The following is a 26401-nucleotide window of genomic DNA, read 5'->3' on the forward strand; positions in this document are numbered from 1 at the left end:
TCTCAAATAAAAAGATATTGTTCATATAAATTTAGGTGAATCTTAATATTAAGTTAATGCATAGCCCGTTGGTGAATGTTGGCCACTAAATTTTTTCTAGAAGGTTTTGATATAATGGCAGTTACCAGTAGACACTTGCATTACATGAGGATACAAATCTCATGATTTGTTCTTAGAAATGGGTATTTAATATTGTTGTAGATTTTCATGCATATGTTTCGCTGTACATTTTTAAAGCTTGTTCTCATTTTCTATATTTTTATGCAGGGACGGTTCATGGAGTAGATCTAGAGGTAATCTCCTGTTACCCTCATTGCGTTAGTTGCACATAAATGAAAATTATTAAGTGTAATGGGCACCCTAGAATGCCCAAAAACTAACCCCACTGCTGATAGGAATTTAGTCAAACAGTTTGCAGCCAATTCCTTATTCCTCCGTTTAATGTTTCAGTGTTTTTTTTTGTTTTAAGTCTTTGCACAGGTATGAAACCACATAACATGAACTAAAAAGAATTTACAATAATAGGCAAGCTGGAAATTGAACTACTGCTGTTATAATATTATTTCCAGAATTAACAAACTCAAATACAAAGCAGGTTATTTTCAACTCACTAAATACTCCAGCATTTTGACATAATGTTCCAACAAAAGTTTCTAATTCTACTGCTACAGTAACATGAATAGTGCTAGATGAATAGTGCCGCGTGAATAGTGCCAGGTGAATAGTACCCACGTGAATAGTGCCGCGTGAATAGTGTCGCGTGAATAGTACCCCGCGTGAATAGTGTTGCGGCCTGTAGCTGGAAATGCAACCAAATAATGTTGCTGCTTGTAGCTGGAAATGCAACCAAATAATGCTGCTGCCTGTGGCTGAAAAATGCACCCAATTTGCCTGTAAATGAAGCTGATCGCAAAGGATTCCAAAGGCCAAACCCCAAGGGAATGACGTCTAGAATGTCACAAGAGAGGATAGACGTCCTCTAATGCCAAGAACGGATCTGCAACTCACACACCAAATTCTTCTCATATTCAACCTGTCCAATGAAGCCACAAAAGCTCCCTTTTATTCTTTCTCCAAGGGGCGACCCAACTCACTCAAACAATGTGGGATAAAACATGTTCAATATAAAACATATTAAAATATTCACTTATGTCTCCCTTGGTTGCCCCTTTGATTTACACATATCTCCATAAAATAAATATTAAAGTAACACTTTAATATTTTACAATTAAATTAAATGTTACTTTAATAAAACTTCAGGCATTAAAATATATTAGCAATCGGACTCCGAATAGCGTGAGTGATAGCTCGTCGGAAAGCTCTCGCCAAGGAGTATCAAATCCAATCACCAAAACTAGCCTCCGTTGTGTCCTGCTGACTTACTAAAAATAGTAAGTATGCCTGAAACTAAGTAAATCAACTTCGTTTTGGCCCAAATTGGAAATGACTAGGCCAAAACACTCCAGGATCCCTTTAAACCCTTCGTTAGCCCTCGGGACCATGTAGAGCTAGGCTAACGCACATATGCTTGGTCAATCTGCTAGAGTGGGGACATTACATTAAGTTGTAAGTGGCAGTTAAAAAAATGTTATTTAAATTGACTTCCATTGAGGCGAGTCCTCAGCATCAAGGAAACAGGGAGTGTACTCTCTGTTTTATATGAATCAGGTTTCGTAAATGGGGAAATAATTTACTTTTAATAGAATCTACTTAATGGCAGTAGAAAGAAAGGCATCCTACCCAAAAGGTTATCAAAAAGCAATCAGTTGCAGAAACTTATAAACTATGAAATTTGAGTCAGGTATTCTTAATGGAGATTGATTGCAGAAAGCAATTAACATTGATAAATGACACTTAGTCATGTTAGTTTTTGTGTCTCAGACCAGCAATCAGACTTTAATTTCAGATTAACATTAAATAAATGATAAGCAAGTAAACTAAGGAGAGAAACCAAGTGCACAAGAGACAAACTCAATTACCCTAAGAAAACCTCCAAGGAGGAAAAACCCAGCACTAAAGACCCACAGGTCAGATTATGTATTCAATTCTGAATTGTAACAATACAATACTTAGCTCAAGTCATGTGTCTCAGATCTGGAATCTTCAAACTGCACACTTGAATGATTCAGATCTGCCCTTTTATGTTCACCGAGTTTGCTCTTTAATGCATCATCTAACAGAATAAGGAGCACCGGAATTGCTTTGTCTTCCTTGACTAAGTTCTCCCAGTTCACCTCTTATTTCGCACACCAAGGAGCTGATGGATTTCGCTGATTGCATGAATGAATGGATGAAGTGAACTTGGCAAATGATCTTTATATACATGTGCATATAACCTTAAGTCGGCCTTAATTAAATATATATGTTTGGCGCCAAAGTGGTTTAGTGTGGCGTGTTCATTATAGGGTTGGCCCTGTTTAGGAGCATGCTACCCTCTTTGGCGTGTAGGGTCCAGCCCTACACGTTATGGCTTGGTGAAAGGGGGCCCAACCCTTTAGGGATTCGGATGTTGCCTTAGGCAATCCGAATCCCCTTTTCTGAGCCTAGTTACAAACAATACTCCCTCTTAACTAGGGAAGAAAAGAATACATAATCTGAACCTTTAGAGTTCCATCTAGCACACAAGCATAGAATGGATCTAGCACACAAGCATAGAATTACATCTTCCACCTAGCACACGAGCATAGGATGGTTCTAGCACACAAGCATAGAAGGTGTAATACACAAGTGGGTCTTTACATAATTACTATTTTCCATCTAGCACACAAGCATAGAATGGAACCTTCCATTCTTGCACACAAGCGAAGAATGGACAAACCTTGCAGAAGAGAATCACTGAGGTTTGAAGCTCCTTAAGGCAATTGGAATCCACATTCTACCTAGTTACAATCAACACTCCCTCTTAACTAGGGAAAAAGATAATCTTACAACCAGGTTACAAGATTAGGGCCCAGCCCTAAGTAATACATACAATGTTTAAATTGTAATCCGAACTTAGCTGTCAACTTCAAATACTCCTTAGAGAGGATCACAACAAGTAGCCACAAATAGTAGCCCATAGTATCCATCTTGTATTGCCTGTGGAAGGTGAATCCAAAACTTTAACATGCACACTTGCAAGTCACGAATACATACACAAGTATTCATGCACATCATGGAGTCTTTCCATGCTATCCATCACGCATATCCATCATTCATTGTCTTTACCTCAGTCTTCTCCCAAAGAAGAATGTAACATCATAATCTTCCATCTTGCACACAAGCAAAGAATGGATCCACCTTACATTGCCCGCAAAGGGTGGAGAGGATCTTTTCTGCCATCTTACATTGCCCATAGAGAATGGTTACATTTGATCTTCTCCCTGAGAAGAGTACAATACCACCTTGCATTGCTTGCAGAAGGTGGTTGATACAACACAATGTATCACTGAGGTTGAGACTCCCTTTTCAACCAAGGCGGTGTTCACCACAGCTCCAAGTCTATCTTTTGAAGTATTCAGGCTTCAAGAGACTTGGTGAGAACATCTGCAACACAGGATTGTCCTATCATAAAACACCGAATTGTCAGGTATCTCTATACAACCCCGATAATAAATCAAAACAACATAACAAAAATTTTGAGAAACCACACTGCTTCTCTTGATGCAACACTTGCAACAATGTATTTAGCTTCAACAATACTTAATGCAACTGAGGACTGTTCCTGTAGGTCCAAGAGATCACAGCGGGTGAATGCTTGAAGTGTTTTCCTTGTGCATAACACTTCTTGACCAATCTGAACCTAAGTAGTCTTCTAATGTGATAGCAGCTTCAGCCCATAATCAATTGTCTTGCAAATATATCAAGATATGCTTGGCTGCAACAATATGCTTAGCTTTGATTAGCTGAAGCACTCACCAATCAACTTGCCTCTATTCAGATGAATCTGCAAAATCATAGTTGGCTGCAGACATACTCAACTTCTTCAAGTTAATTTCCATATAGGTTTACAATCCATAATTCTAACATAACAATAGAAAACTTGACTTAGATTAATTTTATTAGATCCTTGCCACACTTCTAACTTAGAAGTAATGCATTTTAGATTTAGATCTTCCATCTCAGTTCTGAGCTAATTGTTTATTATATCAAATTATGAGACTATCTTTATCAGTCAGAGTTAGATCACCCACATAAGAAATCAGAATTAGCATTTCAAATACGGTTAGATACTTTACAAAACCCTAGGTTTATCAAGTAATTGTCAATTCTTTCATACCAAGAGTTTTATTGAAGATCATAGGGCTCCCTCTTAATCCTCAATATCAGACTGATAGCCCAGCATCATAGTATCATAAGTATTCATAAAAAAGAATGAGAAATGCCAACTTCACCTTTTATGAATTGGACCCATGGCACAATTATGATCATGACATATCTTCAAACTTCTTCTAATTGGGTGTGAAGATCCTTATGCCTTATTTCAAAGCTCCCTCTGAAGCCACATCAATCCAAGCTTATGGATTTCTAATGTCAGTATGGCCTTGGCCCTTGCCATACATCATCTACTATATGAGGTTATATAAAAATGACCTTGGGTGAGGATCACAACATTCATGATAAGTTAGATGCATCCCTTTAACAATATAACTAATGATACATAGAATGCTGAGACAATACTTATGTGACACAAATTAAAAGAGTCGGCCTGTAACATACAACCTGAAATTTGTACATCACCATACAGGTTATAACAAAAATCTAATTTTCATGAAGGATGTACAAAGAAACTCATAAGGGTTAAGTCATGCTCATTTTCTGCCTCACTAGGGTTTCCACAGATTTGAGAGTACATGATTTTAACCATTAGTATGACCTAATAGAGTCTACAAATAGCTCACAAAAGTACGATAGTTATCAACTAGAACAATTCTAAGTCAGCAATTGAGGATATAGTGTATATCATTAATTTCCATAATACTTCACACTTCATGATAACAAATACTCAATTGAAAAGTGAGTTTTATGTAACTATTATAGAATCATTCAATTGATAGTCAAAACTCAATCAGATCATAGATGAGGAAGTACTAATACCTTTTAATAATGAAGTACCACATGATGGTGACATAGAATGTTTACAAAGAGAGTGAAGTATACTTACCAATGAAGATACTAACCAAGCAATGATAGCGAGAGCCTGATAGAGAACTATACTTCCATGAATCAATGGCAATTAGTAAGCTGCAGTATATATAATCAAAATAATTCTAATAAAGGATATAAAGATATTTCAGATCAAACCTCTAGTCATCCAACAACAAATACATCAAAGGAATTAATCTTCGGATCAAGCATAAGACAATAGTCTAATATTATTTTCGAATTTTCCCTTTTCAGCACTCCATACTCCAACAACTGCTGGTGGTATATATATGTGTGTATGTGTGTGTGATGTCCCCTAATGGGACCCTCTTATATTAAGATCTGTGCATAGTGATTATAATATGGGGACACTATTGTCAACTAAGCTTGGTCTGTACCTTGCACAATAGATCAGTCAACATTTTCATTATGCCTTGATAGACTATATATTTAACATTCTTATATATTGCATAGTTATATGAAGGATTCAAAAATAACATTTCTCTCCCTACACCAGTTCCCATTATGGAGTTCAAGGAGAATCACCCAAGGTTCCTCGAGACTATCCCTCTCCAACAAGCCCAAGAGCAGGTATCCCACACTTGAGGTTGGCGTACCTGCTGGAGCCTAGTGCTCTTGCTTCCTTGTATTCTCCCTCCATAATTGGATGGTGAGATTGAAAGGTATTACAGACTCCATCACATAATTTACTTAATCGTCATATGAACAGTCAGTGATAGAAAAGCACTATTAAACTGTCATACCTATTACATTAAATATTACTATTAAATTTATCAGGTATTAAATTTATCAGGCTTCATATATTAAGCATACATATTCAACTCATCCCCATCCATACCACAAAGAACAAAGATGTTATTGCCTGTAACTTAATAACAGTTGTGATCTGATCCGATCCATGGTGATGTCACTGGATGCTTTTGATTCCTTTCCTTTATATCTCTCAATGTGAGGGAGAGATCATACCTCTTCATCATGTATGCCCTTTCCACAATTAGCACCCTTTGAGAGAGTGCAACTCTTCATTATATCTGTCCTTTTAAAAGGGACACAACCTTTCATGATCAAATCTGAATGTGTCAGATTCACTATCAACTTGACGAAGACTTCCACATGAATTGCAAATACTACCATTCAGGCTTCTCCGTTGGTCGAAGGTGAATCATATCCTAATTCTTGCCCTCATTTGCATTAGGTTCGCTGATCATTGAAACTTGTTTCCAGCCTAAGGAAGATGTTCACAATTTGAAGACCTAATTCATTGATCAACATGCCATAACCTAATTCTTTCTCTTGGTTTCAATGTTGCTTTAGATCTGATTTCTATTTGGACCTATCACCAAAGAAGGAAGGAACAAGAGACTGAAATTACATGATTAAATCTGATCACTGGTTAGTACGAACCTGGCTTTGATACCGTGTTAGTTTTTGTGTCTCAGACCAACGATCAGACTTTAATTTCAGATTAACATTAAATAAATGATAAGCAAGTTAACTAAGGAGAGAAACCAAGTGCACAAGAGACAAATTCAATTACCCTGGGAAAACCTCCAAGGAGGAAAAACCCAGCACTAAAGACCCACAGGTCAGATTATGTATTCGATTCTGAATTGTAACAATACAATACTTAGCTCAAGTCATGTGTCTCAGATCTGGAATCTTCAAACTGCACACTTGAATGATTCAGATCTGCCCTTTTAGGTTCACCAAGTCCGCTCTTTAATGCACCATCTAACAGAACAAGGAGCACTGAAATTGCTTTGTCTTCCTTGACTAAGTTCGCCCAGTTCACCTCTTATTTCGCACACCAAGGAGCTGATGGATTTCGCTGATTGCATGAATGAATGGATGAAATGAACTTGGCCAATGATCTTTATATATATGTGCATATAACCTTAAGTTGGCCTTCATTAAATATATATGTTTGGCGCCAAATTGGTTTAGTGTGGCGTGTTCATTATAGGGCTGGCCCTGTTTAGGAGCACGCTACCCTCTTTGGCGTGTAGGGTCCAGCCCTACACGTTATGGTTTGGTGAAAGGGGGCCCAACCCTTTAGGGATTCGGATGCTGCCTTAGGCAATCCGGATCCCCTTTTCCGAGCCTAGTTACAAACAATACCAGCCCTACACGTTATGGCTTGGTGAAAGGGGGCCCAACCCTTTAGGGATTCGGATGTTGCCTTAGGCAATCTGAATCCCCTTTTTTGAGCCTAGTTACAAACAATACTCCCTCTTAACTAGGGAAGAAAAGAATACATAAACTGAACCTTTAGAGTTCCATCTAGCACACAAGCATAGAATGGATCTAGCACACAAGCATAGAATTACATTTTCCACCTAACACACGAGCATAGGATGGTTCTAGCACACAAGCATAGAAGGCGTAATACACAAGTAGGTCTTTACATAATTACTATTTACCATCTAGCACACAAGCATAGAATGGAACCTTCCATTCTTGCACACAAGCGAAGAATGGACAAACCCTACAGAAGAGAGGCAATTGGAGTCCGCATTTTACCTAGTTACAATCAACAAGTCATTCATAAGAAGCTTTGGCAATTTATGGTTTTGAGTCATTACTCATTTTCATTCCTTGCTAATTGGAAATTCTAACAGTGAATGTAATATTTATATGTTCACCATTTCTTTAAATTTGCAGTGTTCTTCAATTTGATAGAAAACTCCAATTAATGGCCAACTTATATTCTAAAAATGTTTTTTTGTTCCATGAGTAAAATTCTTATTCACAGTAAAAATTTGGGCATATGTTTCAGATCTATATATTAGACCTCTCTCACATGAAATAATAGTGCCAAGGAAAACAAATGCTAAAGTTGAGACCAGTTTCATGAATGTTAGATTTCTTCCTATGGTTCCATTACATCCAATGGGTATGCTCTCTTACTCTTTACCGTCACATGGAAACTTTTTTGTTTACAAACCAACTATTAATCTTTTAGAACACAGATTTACTACTGAGAGGGGTTGGGGAGGGGAGGGTGAATCAGTAGTAAATAAATCTTAACCTCTTATCCAATTTAAATCTTTTGAAAACTTATTAAAAGCTTTTAAATTTAATTTTGAAATGAAAGCAGCAAACTGAAAAATTAAACAATGCCATACAATGAGACCAATGCATGAGAGAATATGTGAAACCCATGCTGGGATAACTACGGTGAGAAATGCTGCTAGGATCTACTGCCTGTTGACGTGTATTTTGTACACTGCCTAACACAAAATAAAATACCCAAGGGTACCTTATCCTCTCTTGAATAAAGCCTCTGATTGCTGAAGATGTCGCAAAAAGGATCAATCAGGGTGACTCCAATGTTCTTTGATGTAGGGTCTCTACGTGTGGATAAGCACCAGTGGTCGTTGTGAATGCTGTTTCATCAAGGGGCTTACGTTTCCGTAGAGGAACAGGGTTTCCTAAAACTAACAAGTTCAAAAGATCAAAAGGTAGGGTTTGCAAGAGATGAATTCTAATCTAATCCTAAGAATGACTTAATGTAGGCTAGACTTGGTAAGATTCGACCAATTTCAGTATTGCCAAGGAATTACAACTCTACTGAGATTGATGCGATCTTCTAAGGTGACTAATGATTTTCCAATTCATCAAGGATCGTAGACACTACCATGAAGGTACATATCAATGGTTCAATGATGATTGAAGGTTTAAGTAATCCAAATATCTCCAGTTGACCACACAAGGCGTTCTTACAATCATTAAGAAGCTAGTGGTTTGGAATGTGAATCTCACCAAAGATCAAGCTCAACACTTAGTCCTTCAAATTTAAATACTACTTCGACCAAGAATGATTCAAGAAAGTAAGCAACCATGAAAATAGCCACAAGGTTTGCAATAAAACACCATAACTTCAAAATTTTATTAATCTCAAAGCCAAAATAGACAACAATTGCTTGAAATTTTCTCCTCAAAACTCAATCTTGCTACAAAATAACTTTCTTCTCTCCAAAAGCTCTAATTCTATTCTGCTATTCTCTATCTATCTCTATATCAAAATGAAAATGAGTGAGGGTATATATAGCATCCTCAATTACAATGAACGGCCCAGATCAAAAGAAGATCAACGGCTGAGATTCTGACACCTAAACCCTAATTAGGGTTTTATTACAAAAAGTTCCCCTTTTATTGAACAATATTAAATGCATAGCCAAATATTTAATTGGCACAAAAATCTAGGAAACATAGACCAATGATAATTAAAGTGCCACATCATCTATAACAACCTCTCTTCTAGAACCTTGTTTCCCTTCCAATGCTCCTTCTTAGCATATGCAGTGAATCTAGACACAATTCCCTCGATCTCAGCAATAGGAATCTCTGGAAGATTCCTCATTCGTTCCTCCAAGTGGATGACCTGATCGAAAGCTTTGAGAAGAGCTATGTCCCATCCAGGCTCGAGTTCCTTGATTTTCTCAATCAGGAGCATAGTAGCGAACATTTGATCTCTTTGCTCATCTGTGATAACATTCTCATCTTTGCAAAAGATGACCTTGACCTTATCCTCCAACTCTTGAAGATTCACATAGGTCTCATCTTCAATCCTCCTGCCAAGAATAGAACATAACACCTCAAACACCTTGTCCTGAATCGGATGGATGACCTCCTCAACTTGATTGCATTTCGTACTAATGTCTTCGAAAAGAACTTCCTTCATCTGAAGTAGAGTTGACCACTGGAGTAAATTATGAGCTCCTCCATCCATTATCTTTTCTTGTGCTAAGATCTTTCTTGGTGTTTGCCTGATTACTTGCAGAACAGGAATGATAACATCTCTAGTATGGGCAAAGGCGGCTACTGTTATCATTAGGTTGTGAATGATCTCAAGGACCTGGATAGCTCGATGGGTAGTCTGCATCATTCTTGTTGCGAACTCAATGGCAACGGTATGGGATTTGTCAATCCAAGAGCTCATAAGCTGGACCAAGCTCTTAACTCTTTCTGCCTCACCAACTGATTCAAGGGGAAGTGCTTGCACAGGAGATACTGCTGGATCCTGACGTCCCAAAGGCTGATTGAGATGGCTAAAGTAGCCTCTCCAAGCACCGGCCTCTCGCTCAAGCTTCCTATTCTTTTCCATTTCTTCTTTAAGCTTGTCTTTAAGTGCCTCAAATGAATCAGTTGCCTCATCCAGTGTCTGCTCGGCTGTGAGTGGGACCAAGTTCAAATGTTTTTACATCGTATCTTCTGCAAGGATTTCACCTTCGTACTTGTCTACTGCCGGTGTAGCTATCTGCAACTTCCTGGACCCTGTCTCATCTCTGATCATCTTGGACATTTTGGTGGCCTTCCTTCTCTCTGTTACTCCCTGAGAATTTCCAACAAGGCTTTCTAAATCAATCACATTATCTTTGTCTTCGATCACAATCACCCTTGTTAGCCTTTCCTTTAACCAATCTGGAATGGCGGACTTTGTCTCTCTGACTTGTATCTCTTTAGGTAATGGTTCTTCTTCTCGGAGAGGAGATGTCACTTCATCATCATTCTTGTCTTCATGTAGCTCATTGACTTGGGGAGATTGACTTGATGTACGTTGAGGTGCTTGTTTTTCTTCATGTTTATCATTCTGGACCATTGATTCCATAGATTCCTCAACTTCAAGTACCCTCTTCTCTTATCCTTGACTTGTCCTTTTTTCATGTCGGGAAGATGTGCCAGATGAGTGATCTCGATGGGCCTCTTGCTTCTTCTTGGAGGGTTCCCTTTTCTCAGGTCTTTCTTTCCTCTTCGCGCTTCTAGGATGAGGATTGCCTTCACTTACGCATCTAGGGCGAGGATTGTCTTCATTTGTGCTCCTAGGATGAGGATTGCCTTCGCTTGTGCTTGCCCCTCCTTCCCCTGGCCTTTTCTCCAAAGTAAAAGTCATAGATATGTTCTGTTCTCTCAACTTTTGATGTTGCACATCAACCCATCTGCGAGTACAAGACAAAATTGGAGCCATCAAAGCCTTTAAGTCAAAAACCTCAGGTTCATTCCAATCTATCTTTACTGCTTTGTCTTCTCGGTCATAAGATGATTGGAGATGTCTGCCACTGTCCTGAGCTTGATCAGCCACTCTGTAAACTTTGCATTTCCTGATGAGATCCAAAGGTATCCTGGAATGCATCTTCCTTTTCACTTCTAAATCATCTGAGAGATTCATCAAAAAGTCCTCTATCTGAAATTCGTGCTTGTACTTTCTACCAATTGTTTCTTCTATATACCCATAAGGATCAAAGTTCTCTCTCAAGGCAAAGAATGAAAATGAATATAAGGCCAATTCTTTCTCTGCATCATCCATGGCTAGAGCATTAGGACATACCTCAACTGAATTCCCTAGTATGATAGGCACAGGAACTCCATTTCCATGCCTGTGTCTGAATGCCTTTGCATAAGCTGCCAACTGCCTAGTCACTTCCAGTAACACTATTCTGTCTGTCGGATATCTTGGGAACATATATGGAGGTGAAGGACACCCATGAACTCTAATATATGTAAACTTCTGGAATTGGATAAACCAAGCACCGTACCTCTTCACAAGCTCTTGTGCATCTTGAGATATCCGATTGTGAATCCTGCCTTGCAATGTCCTGGTGATGTTCATCGTGAAGGTATCATTAACTAACTTGTAGTTACTTCCAGGTGGATGATGCAAATGAACATAAGATTCACAAACTCTGACTTCCTCGGGCCCTCTTCCGATCACTCCTCTGTGAGGTAGTCCTGCATATTCAAAACTCCTGATCAAGGCATATATGATGTACGAGCTCATGTGGAATGACTTGGTAGCCTTCAGTCTTCTTAACTGCGCGTCCAAGCAATGGCTAATAATTCTAGCCCAATGAATTGTTCCTTTCCCTTGAACTATCACTTGGATGAAGTAGAACATCCACTTCTCAAAATAGAAGGCTTGAGGAGCCCCTGTAACTCGATTGGGTAAAGTTATCAAATCTCTGTACTCCTCCTGGAAGTCGATCCTATGTGGTGTGTTGGGAATCTTGCTCAGGCGAGGACGACTTTTGAGTAACCAATTCTTATTGATGATGCTCAAGCAAGTGTCTGGATCATCTTCGTACATGGATCTAGCTCCTTCCAAGCTTTTGTAAATCATATCTTTATGTTCTGGCAGATGGAGAGCTTCACTGATAGCCTCTTTTGAAAGGTAAGCCAAAGTGTTTCCTTGGACACGATTGATCTTGATTGTGGGTCATAATGGCGGGCACACTCGATCATCAGCTCATGACACTGGACTGCTGGAGGGAAGCCGGCCGCCTTGATAATGCCACTTTCAATTATTCTCCTTGCGACAGGTGATGGCTTTCCAATGTAAGGGACGTCTCGAAACTTCTTCACACTGAAGTTTCCCAAGTTGGTATCTCCAATGTTACTCCACTTTGACACGATCTTGGTCTCCAATTCTTCATTCTTTTGATCTTCCTTCATGAGGGCTGGACGACTGGTGGATGCTCCTGCCTTTGGGGTTGCCATCTTGATACCTACACAACATTTCATAATGAGCAATATACTTTGCAACGTAGAAATATAGACTAGATTCAAGTTTTAAATTTAGGAAATTTCATGATAAATCTTTGAATTATCATTTCCTAAATATAGCTACGCAATTGGAAATTCAAAATTCAAAATTTCAAAATTGAGCTAGGAAGATCTCACCATACCTCTTCTAGAGAACTAATTCTAAGAAATAATGCAAAATTAGGCAAGTTCGCTAGGCAAAATGTTGATCGAGGCTCTCCCTTCAACAAAATGGTCTTCCTCTAGACTTCGCAAGCATTAACATTACCACCTCTAGCCTTCAATCCAAATTCGCTCCTCTATTGCCTCTTCAAATCGCACTTGAATGGATGATTAAATGATGGATTAAAATGCTTCAAAACACCCCTACTATATAGGCGCTCATTACCTCATTCCTCATAGGCCGACTTGGTGAAAATAGGCCAAAAAAATAAACAAAATTTAATAAAAGAAGAGGCCGACTTTTATAAAAATATTAAAATAATACCCCAAGCGCTCTAATTTTAAATTTAATTAAATAATAATTAATTTTAAATGCTTTTATAATTAAAAATTTCGATTTTTAAAGGCTTAAATTAATCATTAAATACCAATGCACCTTTATTAAATGCCAACTTAATTAGAATATTTCAAGGTTTTAGCGAATTTGGCATTAAATACGAGTTTTTCAAAGTACGTGCTCAAGCATGGGAAAATAGTAGACATGAATAACATCGCTCTGGTCCCTTGGTGAGGGACAGGAGCGCCCATACATTTTAGACCTCACATTTCTAGTTTTTTACGTTCAAAATCCCATCCTTGACGTTCAAAATGGCACTCTAGCTTGGAATTTTGAGTTTAATTTATGTGACCTTTGGAAGGAGCTTGCTTTAAAACATTTTCGCCCTGGTCCCTTGGTGAGGGACAGGAGCGATCCCACCTTTTGTCCTTGGACTTCATTTTCCAAATTGCCAATTCATGATGTGAGGTAGGCAATGATCATTATTGCTCGTTCTATGCATGCTTAACTCGTTCCTCCAAGACAAAAATTGACCCTCTCAAGATTTTCGCCCTGGTCCTCCAGTGAAGGACAGGAGCGATTTTTGCATTTTGAGCTTAAGATAGTTGATTTTTGGGGTCGATTCCTTGTTCATCATCTTTCGAAGGGCATTTCTCATCTTGTATCGCCTTGTCTTGGCGTGGCTTTGGAGGAAAATGGTTGATTCTATAGAAATCGCCCTGGTCCTCCAGTGAAGGACAGGAGCGATTTTTAGCTTATTGCACACACTCTTGATCCTATCAACCTCGAATTACCTTCAAGGCGTAAAACGTCGTTCCTTATTCCATCTTGAGTCTTGGAAACGAAGGTAGCATTCCAAAATTGGGCATATTTGAAGATTTCGCTCTGGTCCCTTGGTGAGGGACAGGAGCGCCTTAGCCAATTTTCATCAAGTTTTGTGATCTTTGCAACTTCATTCTTCCTTGAAGTACTTTAAATATCATCGCCATCTCATGCCTTGGTGTGGATTCGTCCCGATTTGGGGAGGAAGACTTGATAAGGTGTTTTTCGCCCTGGTCCTTGGGTGAGGGACAAGAGCGCCTTGGCCATTATGAACTCACTTGTGTTTTGCAAACTTTCAAAATTATCTTCAATGGATTGATTACGCCTTTCTTCATTCATCTCAAACATGAAACTTGCTTTTCCTTTGCTAGAAGTTTGTCTTGTGAGAAAATCGCTCTGGTCCCTTGGAGAGGGACAGGGGCGCCTATTGCAACTTGAATTGATTTTCTCCTTTGTAGGCCACTCAAGTTATATTCAACGAATAAAACATACTCCTCTTGACCTCCTCAAGTCGCGAAATCACTTAAATCTTGTGAGGAAAATGCAAATTTAGAAACTCAAGCTCCAGTCCTTCAGTGAGGGACAGGAGCGCCTTTTATCCTCAAGGCCAAATCATTACAATTTTCATCTCAAATTTCCTTTGCTGGGGAAAATATCATCCTTTGACAATTGGTGAATGAGAGCCCAAGTCCAAAAAGGGGGCCAAGAAGGTGTGTTTGAAGAAAATCGCTCTGGTCCCTTGGTGAGGGACAGGAGCGAATTCATCTTGCTAGGTAAAACGTTCAACCTTTCATCGCCTTTGACTAAGTCTGGGTGTTCTATCATGTTGATTTCATCCATCATTGTATCCTTGGTGCTTCAATTTGATCAATCAAGGCCAAGAATGACCTAAGCAAACCATTTCGCCTTGGTCCTTCAGTGGAGGACAAGAGCGAATTCACCTTAAACCTTCAAAATTCATCATTTTGAGTCTTCAAAATCTCCAAAATCTTTAAGTTATGTCCACTCACCTCCGCTGGAGACCCTGCACAAAACAATTAAAACAAGTCAGTAACCAAGATGCACCAAATGTCATTTTCGCCTTGGTCCCTGGGAGAGGGACAGGAGCGATTTCTCCTTTTCAAGCTAAAATATCCACAGTTTAAATCTTCAAATCACTTCATCATGCGGGGTTAGGTTATCTTCAAGGCCAGGGTCAGCCATCTTGCTTCCAAAAATTTGGTCAAAATTTACCTTAGACAAAATATACAATTTTATCCTCAAAATGCTAGCACTTAGAAAAATTTGAATTTACCCTCAAAATCCTGACTGGACCTAACCTGAGACATACTTGACTTCCTAGCAGGCTTATCCTATTTCAAAATTTGCAATCTTCAGGAGGATGCATAATAATCTTTCAAAATTTGACTGGACTTCGACTTGAAAATGTCCAAAAGAAACCCCTAAGGCTTAACCCTAGTCCAGACGACTCACTCACTTAATCAAAACCCTAAAAACAGAGAGAAGAAAAGGCAAAACAAAAGCAAAAAGAGGGGGTCCCCATTTTAATGGGGCGATGTGTGGAATGATCACAACACTGCCCTAATCCAAACTAACATTTAAAATGATTTACAAACTTTTAGGGCACCAACCCGAGCAATCACCAAATCCCTTTTGAGAGCACCATCTCCCTATAATGTCAACTCTCAACATAACAAACTGAGCACCTCTGTATACTGGAAACATCACATATAAAAGTTCAACATTCTATCAGTTGTTTCTTTTTAATCTGTATCATTACATTCACAGAATTGAATGTGAATAACCAAATGATTATAAACTGAAAAATAATCCCATAAGATTCTGTAGAACACCCTTGTACTTAGTAACCTTTTTAATCTGCAAAGCAAGATGTTTATGATCTGGAATTTGTTTGTAACCTTCACAACTCCTGTCAGCACAAACTCAGAATCCAAATTTATTGATAGTTAGTCAAAAAATGTCACTGCTGTTATTCACACTTCATATCAACCTGTGTCTGCAAACAAGTACTATTATTCAACGTAATACTTAACCATTTCATCAATATAATATGATTCCATGATGTTCATCAAACTTTTATGAATAATGTTACCCTTGTTTGTACTTCTGTCATCTGCAGAGAGTTTTGTCTTATCGCAGTCACTGTATTAGAATTCTTATCTCAAAATCATACTTCTATTCAACATTTTAAAAACATTGCAGTCATCAACTCATTTTTTTTCGAAACCATATTACTACATCTCTCTTTTATGAACAAAGTCCAGGCAGTTGATAGTTATAAAATAGTTTTGAAGGCAGTTTGCAACTGTCCAAACAGTTATTCAACTCAGCGAACTAATCACTTTATGAGTCTTTGCTTAAGACAATAAAATTCACTCTTCTTGCATTGAACTTCCAATTAGTTTGAAAAAGGTTTACAACTGAACCGTCAGTTGGTGATTACAACCAAACAGTACACTTCATCATTGAAGAATATATTTCATCATTGAAGAATGTATTTTGCTTGATAAACAATATTAAGTTCGCAGCTATCAAAGCAACCAGAGACAAAACTCAACCGAATCACCAAGCACAAACCTTATCGATCCTACTGTAGTCACGTTTATAAACAATGTTTCAATCTTCATGATGATTACACAACAATACACGGAGACAATCTGAAAATCATCAGAATATACACAATATTCACATCAGTACGGACAAAGCCATTAAGTACACAAAACTCTATTACAAAATGAAATCCTTCAAACACAAGAAATTTCCGTGTGGAGTAACCTGATAATGTGTACAGAATAACCAGTCTTCTATATCCGATGACATATACAAGGCGTTCTTATCAGCAACATGAACAAGAATATCATGCAATGGCACTCATACTGTATTGACAGATAAAATACATACCAATCCAACAACTTTCATATCGGAAATCAATGCAAACTGTGTAAGAAGCAATAGATAAATTTAGTGAGTCTGCAACTGTTTGACATCAATGACAAACTTGATAACAATCTCCCACTTTGGCATTGATATCAGCTTTTGATTACACAAAAATCTAAAAGTATTAGTCTGAAAACATAATCACCAGAGCCTGAGAACAAAATCTGAAACACTATCACCATAATCTGCAAACAAACATCTGAAACATCTCATCACCATAATTTGCAACCAAATATCTGAAACATCTCATCAACAAAGAAACATTCAACCATCTGAACATAACAGCTAAATTACCCATCAAATGCATCTGCAAACAATAAAGTACTTTCTCCTCCTTTGACATCAATGACAAACGGTGGGGGATAAACAAGAGAATAGCAACAAAACACATTCCGCCTAAGCAAATGCCATCAATAGATTGAGATTGGAGAGGCCACAACCCCAAGCTTGTGATGAAGGGTCTCAAAAATTTCCTTAGGAAGTGGTTTGGTAAATATATTTGCCAATTGATTCTTTGTAGTAATAGAATATTAAAATAATGTTAATTTTAGTATTAATGCTCAATAGTGTATATTCTATTTTAGTCAGATCGTCTTCGATCTTTTCAGCAGTTTCTTATAGAAACTTGCTATTTTTGTAAATATCCTTGTATTATTTATGAGCGTCTTGCTCATTCTGATAATCAATCAATTCTTTGAAATCCATTGCGTGTCTCGCATTGTTTTATGGTATCAGAGCTATAGGAGAAATTTTTTCGAAAATTTTTTAATCCTAATTTCCAATTAGTGGAAATTTTCGAAATTATTTTCTGGAAAAAAATTCATCAAAGTTTTTTGCCTAGCTTCTGGGGTTGTATCGTCGCGTTTTTTTTTTTCCTGCGACCTGTGTTCTTGCAGGGTCGTCGCGTTTTTTTCCCGCGACCTGTGTTCTTGACCTCCAGGGTCGTCTCGTTTTGTCGCGACCTGTGTTCGCGCGACCTGCAGGGTCGTTGTCTCCCGTCGTTTCGTCTGCAACCTCCTGCACTGTTCCGCGACCTGCATCATTCCCTCGGCGTCGCGACCTCTACCCTCGGCGATCGCGGCTCTGTCTCCGGCGGTGTCCGCGGCCCTGTGCGTGCTCTGGGCTGGTTTCTGTGGGTTAAAACAAACCGCGTGAGGCCATCTTTACTGGTGGTGCGACTGTATCTTCTTCCCCGTGCCAAATTTTTTCGGTCTGCAGATTTTCTGGGCGTTTCATGGCTTCCACGACCCTGAAATTTTTCGATTAATGTGTTAACCTTTCAGTTTTTATCGAAAATCAATTTTTCTTGCAGATTCTTGGTGGGTTTTTCGAACACCAATTTGGGTAGTTGTCCGTTTTTTCTGGGTGTCGATTTTCGTGCCTCGATTTTTGTGCCTCGATTTTCGAGCCCGCGGATCCAGATTTTGACAGCAGATTCCTTCTGGGTTTTTCGCACGCATTTCTGGGTTGTCTTTGGATTTTTCTGGGTCAGCCGGAATTTTTTTTTTGGGAAATGTGCAAATGGCTTCTCTCACCAATCTGATGTTAGAAGGCAGTCAACGCTTTAATGGTCACAATTACAACATCTGGAAATAGCGTATGTTGACCATTTTTGAATATAGGCGTCTTGACCAGCTTGTTTTGGGAAAAGAGCTCAGTCCTGGTACACCTGGTGCAGACCAAGATAAGTTTGATGAACGCAATCGGGAGGCAGTTATGCTTCTCAAACTCTCAGTGACTGATGATCAGTTACCGCAGATTCCTTCCGGCAAGACAACTTCTGACATTTGGAAGCATCTGAAGGAATTGCATGAGACATCCGACAAGAGCCGAGCATTCTTTCTAAAGAATCAGTTGTTCTCCATTATGATGGACGAACGTATGTCCTTACAGGAACACCTCACGAGGATTAAAGACATTCGAGATCAGCTCGAAGCTATTGGTCGGACTATGGAGGAAGAAGACATGGTAGTAATCACTCTGAAAAGTCTTCCGAAATCGTATGAACACTTCATTGAGACCCTCAATATTACTTCCACTAATGTTGATCTGAAGTTTTCAGAATTGTGCACCAAACTTCTACAGCAGGATCGCTGGAAACAACAGTTTGGTAGTGGTACTACATCAGCCTCCTCGGAAAATGCCTTCACAACTCGATCCTTTCAGAAGGATAAAGGCAAATTTCAGTCCTCTCAGTCTTCTCAACAGAAAGGCTCTTCTCAGACACAGGATGGAGCTAAGAAGAAGAATGTGCAGTGCAATTACTGTCACAAGTACGGCCATATGAAGAAAGATTGCCGTCAGAGGCTCGCTTCTGAACAAAAGAAGCAGGGAGGGTCACACCAGAAGGCGCATGTTGCTGAACATTCCGAGCAGAAAGAGTCTGCCTTTTATGCCTTTATGGCTAAGAGGTCTTCAGATCATGTCAGGTCTTCTGCTTGGTACATCGACTCTGGTGCGTCACGTCACTTTTCTCATCGGCGTGACTGGTTTACAGACTTCTCACCTTTCAGTGATTCCGTTGTATTTGGCGGAGGTGAGGAGTATACAGTTGTTGGCAGAGGCACTGTTCAGATATAGTCTGGTGGCAGGACTCTCCTTTTTCTGAATGTGTACTATGTTCCTGGAATGGAACTTAATCTGCTCTCTGTCAGTCAGATTATGAGGAATTCTCCTCAGCTAGATGTGGTGTTCAGTGCTCACAAGTGTTCCATCATTGATCGGGAGACTCGTCTTACTGTTGTTGTTGGTCTAGAGGATCATGGCCTATATAGGCTTCTTGACACTGGTGATTCTCTTGAAGTGGCTCTGGCAGCTCGTATTTCTCCTCTCAGCACTTTGTGGCATCAGATATATGGACATCTCAACATTCAGTATCTCTCTCAGCTCTCTCAGGAGGGACTTGTTTCAAGGTTACCTGATATTCAGACTTAGCATCTTGGAGTATGTGGCGCCTGTCAAGCTGGCAAACAGCATCGGACTTCATTCACACATGGAAAGTCTTGGCGCGCATCTAAGGTACTTCAATTACTTCATGTTGATATTTGTGGTCCTATGAATACATCTTCTGTTACTGGTTGCAAATACTTTTTGCTTATTGTAGATGATTTTAGTAGAAAGATGTGGGTGTACTTTCTTAAACATAAATCAGATGTATTTAGTATCTTTCAGAAGTTTAAGTCCTTTGTTGAAAAAGAGTCTGGACATAGTATCATTACTCTTAGGACAGATAACGGGGGGGAATTTTGTTCTTCTGCATTCTCCAACTTCTGTGATACCCATGGCATCAAACGCCAGTTGACTACACCCTGCACTCCTCAACAAAACAGTGTTGTCGAGCGTCGCAATCGTACGGTTGTTGAGATGGCTCGCTCTATGTTACAACACAGGAGTGTTCTGAATAAGTATTGGGCTGAAGCAGTGTTTACTGCTGTCTACCTTCTTAACCGTTCTCCTACTTAGGCTGTTAAGGGGAAGACTCCAGAAGAGGTTTGGTCTGGTCGGAAGCCTCAGATCAGCCACCTGAAGGTTTTTGGCTCTGTTGCCTATGTTTGGATTCCAGATGCTAAGCGCTCCAAGTTGGATTCTAAAAGTCAGAAACTCATGATGACAGGATATAGTGATCACCATAAGGCCTACAGACTGATAGATATAGACACTGAACGTTTTATCTTCAGTCGTGATGTTGTATTTGATGAAGACAGAGGATTCATTTAGTCACCTTCTTCTGAGCAAAGTTCTGAGGATCAGCCTCACAGTGTTCTTATTCCATTAGGTTCGCCTGATGGGAGGGATGATGCAGAATCTATTTTCGATGATGCACTACCTAAGTTCCCTCCGGAGAATAATCCTCCTCCTGCTGCTCCTGTTCCTGATCCTGAGCCTCTTCCAGCTCCTCCAGATGTTCGCACTTCTACTTTTCGGCCTAAATGGTGGGCCAAGACCATTGGTGATCTCAGGGATACTGAGCTCATTGAGGGTAGAACCTCCCGTAATAAGAGCAAACAACAGCATACAGTCAATTTTGCTCTCATGGCTAACATACACAGTGTTTTTTAGCCTCAGACATACTCAGAGGCTAAAGGTATACCTGAGTGGGAACAGGCTATGGAAGCTGAGTTCCAGAGTCTTCAGAGGAATCACATTTGGGCCCTTTCTGATCTTCCTTCAGGGAAGAAGCCCATTAGCTGCAAATGGGTCTACAAAGTAAAATACAAAGCTGATGGAACCTTAGACAAGTATAAGGCTCGCCTTGTTGCTCGTGGGTTCTCACAAAAAGAAGGCATTGACTATGAGGAGACTTTTGCTCCTACAGCCAAAATGAGTACCATACGGCTCGTTCTTGCCTTGGCAGCCTAGTTCAGTTGGAAAGTCCATCAGATGGACGTCAAGAGTGCCTTTTTGAATGGTGACTTACAAGAAGAAGTCTACATGACGCAACCCCCAGGATTCAAGGTTGCTGGTCAAGAACAGAAGGTCTGTAGACTAGTCAAAGCACTCTATGGTCTGAAACAAGCTCCTCGGGCTTGGTACATGAAAATTGATAAGTACCTGACAGATCATGATTTTCAGCGGAGTCCATCTGATGCAAACTTGTACATCAAGCATTCTAGTAATGATATTCTGTTTGTAGTTGTCTATGTGGATGACTTAATCATTACTGGCAGTTCAGCACATTTGATCACTGGGATCAAACAGGATTTGTGCCGCACCTTTGATATGACAGATTTGGGACTTCTACATTATTGCTTAGGAGTTGAAGTCTGGCAGACTGAGCACAGTATCTTTCTCTCTCAGTCCAAGTATGCCAGAAGTCTTGTGGACAGGTTCAGAATGCAGGATTGCAAACCTGCCTCTACTCCTATGGAACCCGGGCTCAAACTTTCAGCTCAGTCATCCTCACCAGTTGTGGATGAATCTCTGTTCAGGCAACTAGTGGGCAGCCTCATCTATCTTACTGCCACTAGACCTGACATCAGTTTTGCAGTGAGCTACATTTCACGCTTCATGACAGCTCCCAAGGCTGATCATTGGATAGCAGCGAAGCGTGTGTTGCGTTATGTGAGTGGCACTCCTGATTATGGACTTCTGTACACTCGGAGTTCTGATCCTATACTCAGTGGTTATACAGATTCTGACTGGGCAGGTTCGGTTGATGACCGTAAGTCTACAGCAGGGTATGTGTTTAGTTTGGGATCTGGTGCTGTCACATGGACTAGTAAGAAGCAGCAGGTAGTGGCTCTCTCCTCGACAGAAGCAGAGTATCGGGGAGCAGTTAAGGCATCTTGTGAGGCGGTTTGGCTTCGACGAATGCTTGCGGATATGCATGTCCCCCAGGCAGGTCCTACTCCCTTGTTCTGTGATAATCAGGGAGTGCTCAAACTCGCCAAGAATCCAGTCTTCCATGAAAGAACCAAGCATGTGGAAACACATTGTCACTATATTCGACAGCTGGTTGAAGACGGATCCATCCAGTTGCTGTATGTTCCTACCTCGGAGCAGCCAGCAGACATCTTCACCAAGCCCCTTGGTCCTGATAAATTTGTAAAATTCAGGGGGTCTATAGGTGTAGTTAATAGATTGAGCATTAAGGGAGGGTAATAGAATAGTAAAATAATGTTAATTTTAGTATTAATGCTCAATAGTGTATATTCTATTTTAGTCAGATCGTCTTCGATCTTCTCAGTAGTTTCTTATTAGAAACTTGCTATTCTTGTAAATATCCTTGTATTATTTATGAGCGTCTTGCTCATTTTGATAATCAATCAATTCTTTGAAATCCATTGCGTGTCTCGCATTGTTTTATGTAGGAACATATTCAAGTTGAACCTCATGATCTGCAACCTTTTCTCTAAAAAAATGATACTTAATGGATATATGTTTAGTGCGGGAATGAAGAACTGGATTCTTAGAAATATTAATCGCACTAGTATTGTCACAAAAAATGGAAAGAGGTTTATTGTCACAAAAAATGGAAAGACTTGAGAATTTGTTTCATCCATAAAAGTTGCGTGCAACATGAAACAACAGCAACATATTGAGCCTTAGCAGTGGACAAAGTCACAGGTTCTTGTTTCTTTCTTAGGCAAGCAACCGACTTATCTCCGAAAAAGAACGAACCACCACTAGTGCTACGCCTATCATTGATACAACCTGCCCAATCTGCATCTGTATAGGCTGTCAAGTGAAGTCATTAGTCTTGGGATACCATAAACCATAAACTAGTGCCCCTTAGATATCTAAAAATCTTTTTAACAACATTAGTCTTGGGATACCATAAACCATAAACCATAAACCAGTGCCCCTTAGATATCTAAAAATTCTTTTAACAACAATAAGATGAGAAACCTTAAGGGCAGATTGAAATCTTTCAACCATGCATATAGCTTGCATGATATCAGGTCTTGATGTTGTAAGATACAATAAACTACCTATCATAGACCTATATTGTGTCTGATTCATATTTGGTGATTCATCATTTTTACTCAACTTACAACCCGTGATTAGTTGGTGGTGTACTTACAGGTTTGCAGTCCTCTATTTGAATTTTCTTAAGCATCTCTTTGGTATATTTGGTTTGAGATAAAAATATGCCTCTATCCAATTGAGACACTTGCAATCCAAGGAAAAATGAAAGTGCTTCTATCATAGACATCTCAAATTCTGTTTGCATTTGAGTAGCAAAATCTTTGCAAACATTGTCATCACCACCAAAAACAATGTCATCAACATAAACTACTACCACAAATACATTATCATCAATTAACTTGAAATATAGGTTGCTACCTGCTTTACCTCTCCTAAAACCTTGTTGAAGGAGGTGTTGATAAAGTCTGGAGTACCAATCCCTAGGAGCTTGTTTGAGACCATACAAGGCATTCTTCAACCTGCAAACATAATCTTCCTTTCCTGGACATTGAAACCTTTTTGGTTGCTCCATATATACTTCCTCTTCCAAATAGTCATTTAGAAATGCAGATTTAATATCCATCTGCCAAACTTTAAAATTCTTATGAACTGAAAATGCCAAAAACATTCGAATAGCTTCTAATTGGGATACAAGAGAAAATGTTTCGTCAAAGTCAATTCTCTCAATTTGTGCATACCCTTTGCACACAAGTCTAGCTTTATTTCTAATAATTTTACCATCCTCATTCAATTTGTTCCTAAACACCCACTTAGCACCAATTACATTTTTATCAATAGGCCTAGGAACTAATTCCCATATTTTTTTCTTCTCTATGTAACTTAAGTCCTCTTTCATTGCATTAATCCAATTCTAATCTGTACTAGCTTCATTATAAGAGTTAGGTTCAAATTCGGAAACCAAAGAAAGGTATACCTCTTCATTACATTGTTTGGCAACTCTTTGCCGTGTTTGAATGCCATCATCTTTGTGACTGATGATCTGCTACTCAGGATGGTTCTTCTTCACAAATTTTGAGGGAACCTTTTCACTATCATTTTCAGGATTCACTTCACCACAATTTTCAGATCCTGTTTCATCAACATCATGTTCAGTGGCTTTATTTTCCATATCCTTGGCAACATTTTCGGATTCCTTGTCATCAATAGGTTATTTAGAGTTATCTTCCTACACAAACTCATCTACTATCACATTAGCACTTTCAATGACCCTATTCAATCTAGCATTATAACATTTGTAAGCTTTGCTATGTGTAGAGTAACCAAGAGAAATACCCTTATCACATCTAGAATTGAAACTTCCCAAATTATTTTCATTTTTTCTAATAAAACATCTACTTCCAAAAACTTTGAAGTACTTAACAATATCAACTCTGTTATACCATAGTTCATAAGGAGTTTTCTTACTATTAGGCCTTAACTCTTACTCTGTTAAGAGTGTATACAGTTGTGTGAACCGCTTCTACCCAAAACTTGTTTGATATTTTAGCGTCATTGAGAAGAGTTCTTGCCATCTCCTTAACCGTTCGATTCTTTCTTTCGACTACTCCATTCTGTTGTGGTGTCCTTGTTGTAGTAAAATGTATTTTGATGCCATGCTTCTCACAACATTCATCAAATTCGTCAGAAACAAATTCACCACCTTTTGTTAGATCCGAGACACTTAATTTTAAAACCACTTTTCTTTTTCAACCATTGCTCTAAAGATTGTAAACCTTTCAAATGCTTTTGATTTTTCCTTTAGAAAAGTCACCCATGTCATTTTGGAAAAGTCATCCACAAATAGCATAAAGACTTTCATTTTTTAACCCTCTAGTTCTAGTTGGTCCACAAAGATTAGTATGAATTAACTCTAGAGGTTGCAAACTTGAATATTCTTTTGGCTTAAAACTTATTCTAGTTTTCTTTCCCTGTTGGCATTACTTACAGACAATGTTTTTTAGGCTTTACAATTTTAGGCATGTGTCTAACTGAATTCAAAGAACTAATTTTGATAAGATTATCAAAATTCAGATGACCTAATCTTCTATGCCATAGCCAACTTTCATCATATTGACCCAACAAACATTTTTTGCCCTTAACCTCTCTTAGATCATACACATTACTTTCAATTCTCTTTCCTTCAGCCACTAATTTTCCTGAATTAATTTTTCTAACTTCACAACCTCGAGCATTGAAAATCACAAAATACCCATTATCACACATCTACATACTATACATTATGAAGCTTTAGAGTATCATTAATGCTTGGAGAACCTTTACCTCGAATTTGCACTGATGATCTATCACCAAACTTTACCACCATTCCAACTAGTAGAGTTAGTAAACTTACTCTTATCACCTGTCATGTGATTGGAGCAACCACTATCTATTATCTAGAGATTTTGTTTCTTTACATGCAATGCAGTGTAAACAATCATGGATTTCTTCTCTTTCCTTTTCCACACCTTTTCTACTTCACTCTTCATGACCTTGTTCTCTGTCCTGTGACTGAAGTCTTTCAAGGAATCAAAAGAGTTTTGACTAACAAAACTGATTTTCCTTCTTGGTACAACCCTACAATTAGCTACAATAACCATAGAAAGAATAAATTTTATTTGCTGCCCTTCTTTGTGTCAGTAGATGCCATTGTGGATTTTCTGTCTCTGAACCTTAACAAACCTATCATTAGTTTCCTTTTTATTGAAAGGGTTATTAGAATTCTGACCTTTATCAAGACCCAAGCCAGATTTTTTTTTTATCAAACCTCTGACTAGCTTACTTTTCATCCAACATGTTAGCACTTTTAACAAATTTTTCTTTCCTATTTGACTCACTTTTATATTGTTCAAGATCATGTTGTAAAGCCACCATTTTATCTTCTAAAACCACACATTCTTTAGATTTAGACAAAAATTTCGAAAGTATTACCTCTTCCCTTTTCTTACCTTCTTCGGTTTCAGCTTTTAGCTTGGTGATCATTTGGTTTCCTTCTTCAAGTTCCTTCTTTAGGTCTTCGTTTTCCTTTAATGC

At 38.8% G+C, this 26401-nt stretch overlaps 1 protein-coding gene across 3 annotated transcripts in view; it reads left to right on the plus strand.

Annotated features, from left to right (window-relative positions):
- LOC131030844 (uncharacterized) overlaps positions 1-26401 on the plus strand; it is a 143819-nt gene that overhangs the window by 60727 nt on the left and 56691 nt on the right. For all 3 annotated transcript variants that reach the window (XM_057961773.2, XM_057961772.2, XM_057961774.2), the window contains one exon: positions 268-293. In XM_057961773.2, the coding sequence (XP_057817756.2) occupies positions 268-293 (26 nt within the window). The remainder of the gene's footprint in view (positions 1-267; positions 294-26401) is intronic.

Source organism: Cryptomeria japonica, chromosome 4, assembly GCF_030272615.1.
Source record: "Cryptomeria japonica chromosome 4, Sugi_1.0, whole genome shotgun sequence".
Taxonomy (NCBI): domain Eukaryota; kingdom Viridiplantae; phylum Streptophyta; class Pinopsida; order Cupressales; family Cupressaceae; genus Cryptomeria; species Cryptomeria japonica.